Source organism: Vicia villosa, unplaced genomic scaffold, assembly GCF_029867415.1.
Source record: "Vicia villosa cultivar HV-30 ecotype Madison, WI unplaced genomic scaffold, Vvil1.0 ctg.000024F_1_1, whole genome shotgun sequence".
Classification (NCBI taxonomy): Eukaryota; Viridiplantae; Streptophyta; class Magnoliopsida; order Fabales; family Fabaceae; genus Vicia; species Vicia villosa.
This window is the reverse complement of record NW_026704956.1, coordinates 2,296,757-2,302,756: the sequence shown is the minus strand read 5'-3', so window position 1 is coordinate 2,302,756 and position 6,000 is coordinate 2,296,757. Positions and strand designations below refer to the sequence as shown.

General features: G+C 37.9%; 2 protein-coding genes across 2 annotated transcripts; one reads left to right on the top strand and one right to left on the bottom strand.

The window, feature by feature from the left end:
- Positions 1-1,812, top strand: LOC131622123 (zinc finger CCCH domain-containing protein 66-like). Its single transcript, XM_058893168.1, has one exon. The coding sequence runs from the start codon at positions 1-3 to the stop codon at positions 1,810-1,812; it is 1,812 nt and encodes a 603-aa protein (XP_058749151.1).
- A 310-nt stretch (positions 1,813-2,122) lies between these two features.
- LOC131622070 (NDR1/HIN1-like protein 6) lies at positions 2,123-3,227 on the bottom strand. The gene has a single exon (XM_058893113.1). It carries the CDS (start codon positions 3,115-3,117, stop codon positions 2,344-2,346), a length of 774 nt encoding a protein of 257 aa, XP_058749096.1. The 5' UTR covers positions 3,118-3,227; the 3' UTR covers positions 2,123-2,343.
- Between the last annotated feature and the right edge of the window lie 2,773 nt (positions 3,228-6,000).

Sequence of the window (6,000 nt, the reverse complement as noted above, 5' to 3'; positions counted from 1 at the left end):
ATGTGCAAGTGCAACGGCTCGAACAGAAAACCCTCTCAAACTGGTTTGATTAGGGATCATGAATATGAAAGACAAGAAGAACTGCAGCATGAGACTTGTGATTTGCTTGAGCTTTCAGCCACAGATGATGTTATAGCTTTCAAAGAGGCTGTTGAAAAAGACAATCATGATGTCAATGAGGTAGGGTTGTGGTATGGAAGGAGGATTGGCTCAAAGGAAATGAGATATGAAGAGAGGACACCTCTCATGATTGCTTCCTTGTTTGGAAGCAAGGGTGTATTGTCTTATATTCTTGAAACTGGTCGTGTCAATGTTAACCAAGCGTGCGGATCGGATAGGGCTACTGCTCTTCATTGTGCTGTTTCTGGTTGTTCTGCTGCTTCTGCTGAGGTTATCAAGCTTCTGCTTGATGCATCTGCAGATGTTAATTCTGTTGATGCGAACGGAAAGCGGTGCATTGACTTGATTGTCATGATGCCTAATAGTATCTCTGGTTCAAGGAAGAGGAAACTACAAGCAATACTAGAAGGTACTGATGACATTGATGTCGACGATGATTTCGTTAAGGAAGTAGGTTTCCAAATGGAGAAGCAGCAAGAAGATATCGGTGCACCTCGGATTGAGAAGAAAGATTATCCGATTGATCTATCGCTACCCGACATAAATAATGGAATATATAGTACGGATGAATTTAGGATGTATATATTCAAAGTGAAGACTTGTTCGAGGGCTTATTCTCATGATTGGACTGAGTGTCCCTTTGTTCATCCAGGGGAAAACGCAAGGCGCCGTGATCCGATGATATATCATTACACCTGTGTCCCTTGTCCGGAGTTTCGGAAGGGTTCATGCAGTAAAGGGGATGCTTGTGAATATGCGCATGGTATTTTTGAGTGCTGGCTTCATCCTGCTCAATACAGAACAAGGCTTTGTAAGGATGAGACCGAATGCACACGAAGAGTCTGCTTTTTTGCACACAAACCCGAGGAGCTTCGCCCGTTGTATGCTTCTACTGGTTCTGCTTTGCCTTCACCTATATCCTATTCAAATTCACCTAGTGCTTCTTCCATGGATTATTTCACATTGAGCTCCCCGTCCAGTTCGACACAATCCATGTCGACACCGCCTTTGACTCCATCTGCAGTGTCACCTCCTGCAGGTGGAACCATGTGGCCGAGTCAGTCTCATGCTGCAGTTCCTACACTTCAGTTGCCGGGAAGCAGATTGAAAACTGCACTGAATGCTAGATATGATACTGAATTTCTCGAGCTCGAAAATCGCCTTATGCAGAAGCTAATGATTGAAGAGATGACAGGTCTTTCATTCCCTTCAAATAGGCTTGCAGGTGTGAATCCTGCTAACCTCGAAGACATTCTCGGTTCTCAGATACAATCTCCAACATCAACTCATGTGCATCCGAATGTGACTCAGCAACTTTGGGGATTTTCTTCTGACCTTACCAATTCAAAAAATGATGTCGTGGCGAAGCGGAGCCAGAGCTTTATCGAGCGCAGCAGCATGGAGAACTTTAGTTCCAAGCTTCCTTCTGCTACCTCGGTTACTATGGAGCCATATACTAACTTCTCCGGTTGGAGCTCCCCTGATGGAAAATTAGACTGGTCCATCCGTGGCGATGAACTGAATAAGATGAAAAAGTCTAATTCTTTCAGCTTTCGAAACCAACTTAGCAATTCAACAATGGTTGCGCAAAATGCTGATGATCAAGATGTATTATTAAGCCAGGAATCATGGGTTAATTCACTAGTGAAGGATGCACCAACAGCGAAATCGGATCAATATTGTGAAGTGTAAGATCAACTCCAATGCCATAGTTCTGACACGGTTCTGTATTGCCGGTACAATTGTACATGGAGCATAAGATGATGGTAGTGTGAATCTAATGTAACTCTCACATTGGATCCTCTATGCATCTCTATTCTAGCTTATGTATTAAATGATTATCATACTTTTTTAATTTATAGTTATTATGTATAGGTGACATTTTCTTGAAAAAATGTAAAATGTCTATAATACAAAAGTTGGACAGAATGCAAGTATTTTGCATCAGTACCAACTTGTTACTATTATACTACTAGTGTATAATTATTTGCTTTGTTATTAATTATGTTCAATTGAGTTGTAAAAAAACTAGCAATACTTGGGATGGAAGAAATAAAATTAAAGTACAAGAAGAACCGTATGCGTTTCAAAGGGCTGATGGAATACAACACCTAATCCTCCATCCCTTTATTATTCAAAATCTAAATCATCATAAGGAAACCATAAAAGAGCAAAACAAGTATTAATATTACAACTATGACACATACACTAGTACTAATGAATTCATAGTCTGAGCTTGAACTTACAACTACTGTCTGAAATGCTAATATCGTTATCAGCGCCGAGGCTATCCACCACAACCTCACATCTAACATGAAACTTGACTCTAAACAGCTTCAACTTACCAAATTTAACCCTCACATTCTGATTCACCTTAATATTCAGAGGTAAATTACCTTTCTCTTGCAGCTGCTGCTGCAAAGTATTTACTAAACCACTTGCATCATTTGTTTGACCAGTTAAAGGCAGATTAAGCACGGTTATATTCCGATGACCCTGATAGAAATTCGGCAAAGACCCTTCACATAATTCTGTTTCTTTATACCATGCACTTATATTACTTCCACTTACATAGTATATTCCAATCTTCTTGTTTGGGTTTCTAGCAGTTACTGTTACATCGAAGGTGACAAAAAGATTGTTATTATCAGAAAGATTGAACTGTGCTATTCTCAATCTGTCTACTGAGTATTTAGGAAGCTTTGGCCTAAAAGCAAGGTAGAGTGATCCAAGGGTGATGGATATTGCAATAATGAGAATCAGCAATATGGTGAAGGTATAGCATAGGAACCTGCAGCAGCAACTTCTTTTCCTCTTTGGTGGCAGGGAGTACCTCACTTGAAACTTACGTTTCGGAATAGGTGGACTGAAATATTCATATTGCAAAGGGTCACGTCTATCGGACTTTGAAATGTTTCGAGGATACAAAGGAATCGTTGGTTTGGTTTGTGACTCCAAATCATTAGCAGGGTGAATTCTCTGATGATCAGTCATCATATTTTGTTATCTCAAGAAAAAGTATGTATGAGATGATCAATTCAAATGTTTGACAGAGTTAATTGTTATATAGGTGAATTAGTATTCAATCCTGTGAAGCAACAAAGTGGGTGGGAACATGAATACGTATAGGATAGAAGGAAGGCTTTGAAGCTTTCCTATGTTTGAATTGAATGGTTAAAAGGGTCACCATCAAGTTATATATTGTATGATAAAAGACAGGATCAGCTATAATTATCAAATGTGCTATATTTCAAGATATAGCATGTCAGAGAACTCGATTAAATTTATCTCCAATGGATGAATATATAAAAACATGAACAAAAAACCACTCTACAATAAAATACATCAACTATTTTATGCACAGGTTTTAGAGGTTACACGGATGCTTGCTACTTCAACTCCATATACAACAACTACCATATGCTAATAACTTAACAATAACGCCTCCGTCTAGAGACAAAGTCATGACTATGACTGTGACAAATGGGAAAAAAAGAGAGTAAGGAGTATAGAATATATGTATATTTTTAATGTAAATAGGGAATAAAGACTGGAATTTTTGAATTTTTTTTCAAATAACCAAGTTTTTAAATTTTAATACTAAACTAACCAACTTTTTTCCCTAATATCTAATATAATTATATTTCAAAAAAAAAATATTAAAAAGAAGGTGTCAATCTTATATTTTTTTTAAATTTCTTTCATCTATCTACGAATTTTCTTGCATATTTGGTATTACCAGCGGATGTACTTGCATAATTTTAAGTTTCTGTCTGTGGGCAATTACCTAGGTAAATCCGCAAGTATTACCAAATCTGCAAAAAAATCCATAGGTAACTAGGAAAAATTAAAAATATATATAGGAAGCATCAATTGAATTAGTGTCTCCTCTTTAATCCATTATTTTTTTTTTGAAATATGGTTATATTGGGAATTATGGGAGAAAGTTGGTTAGTTTAGTATTAAAACTTAAAAATTTGGTTATTTACATAAAATTTTCACAAAAACCAAATAAAAAAACTGCAAATTTTATTGTTTGTTTGCGAGTTTAAGGAAAAGAAATTAGGGGTGGCAAACAGACATGTCAGATTCGTCAAGATCCGTTCTGGAAAAAATGGTACAGACGGGACAAACTCGTGGACATTGAACTTTTTAAATCTACAAATGAAAAAAATTATATAAATCTTTGTACTCACAATAGTCTGCAAAAAAAAACGAAATGGGATGGACACCTTAATGGGTGAAGGACTAACTTTTGACCGACCCGCTAAAAAGTATGGGAAAAACGGACATTCTCGGCGGGTCGGGGCTGTTTTGCCACACCTAAATGAAATAAAGGATTTTGGAAAGAGAGGCTTAAAAGAAAAATAATAGTTCACATTTTTTTGTATATATAAAGATTATTTTTGGAGAGCCCAAATTAAGATGCCTTCGCCCAAGAATCGTATTTCCCAGGCGATGACTTGGAGACTTAGCTCGAGGTATCCATGACGTGTAAGAATGTTGGTTAAAAAAGAGAGAGTTTCCACTAACTCCTAAAAGATAGGTGGTAAATATCTTTCCCCGAAAAGAAGGGAGCGGTTGTCGCCACTTTAGGTTATTCAAACCCTAGGTCCAAAGAGCCTTTAAAAATACTCTTCTCCCCAATGGGAGAGTGGGAGAACATTCTTTACACTATAAAATATAGTGCTTAGAAAGGTAATAACACACCACTGACCATACTTCATATGCTTGTTCCCAAGCACCACCGGTCATCTACAGAGCCTCTCACCTCACGTGAGCAGGACTCCTAAAACCACCATAAAACACCATCATACATGGCTTCTCACCGTCGTGGGCCATGGTCAATAGCAGTTGATTCCTTCACTCCTATAGCTGCCCACCTTTATCTATGGTCAATAGGAGAGTTTCACCCCCTATGCCAAAAGGTACCAGCGCTAGCGGTGACACCGACACCCTGGCGGAGATGCGTGCCACCATGCACGAGTTGAAGCTTCATAACCAAACACTAGAGGATGACATCCACAACATCAGATAGTGCCAACAAGAATTCAATCTCCTAGAGGAGATAGAGTTGTTAGATCCCCAATAACTCTCAGACGAGTTATGTGAGGCGGATATCCCTGAGGGTTTCTAACCCCTCCTGGCCAAGTTTGATGGATGCAATGATTCACTACTACGGAAAGGAATTTAACAGCGGTTGAGAAAGATATATAATCACGCAGGACCAAACGTTGTTATGTAGCGTGTGGTAGTATATACGGCACTTTCAATCACGGTCTAGTGACCGTCGTAGTAAATAGAAAAGTGTGCGCTTTTTAACAACGGTTATTCCTAATAACTGTTGTGATATTATATGTGAATAAATGTCAATTGTATCATACGAGGATCAACACTAAACCATTTTTGAATTGTTATCAAAACTTGTATTATAAGTGCACAATAAATTTGAATAGCTTGAGGTATGTAATCTTTCTAACTTCCAAAGAGAATAGAAAGCATATATAATTAAAGAAACAATAATGAGCATATTTGGTTTTTAAACTTCCAAGAGAAGAAGATGAAGAATCAGAAGGAAAAATGTAAAAGTGAAAGAACCAAAACACAAAAACAACTTCATTCAAGGGAATCAACATGTGTTATCCTGCTCAAGCTACCAACAATGATGAGAATTCAAATGTTGTTGTAGAGGATGTTGTGGTGCAAACCAGCTTGAGCCTCAAGATGTTGCTGTAGATGGTGTTGTGGTGCAAAACCAGCATCTGATTCAAGATGTTGATGAAGAAGGTGGTGTGTTTAGACTGATGAGAGCTCCCAGGGTGAGGAGAAAAAAAGAAGAAGAAGGTTGAGGCAAATAATTAATTTTTTTGATTCTGATGA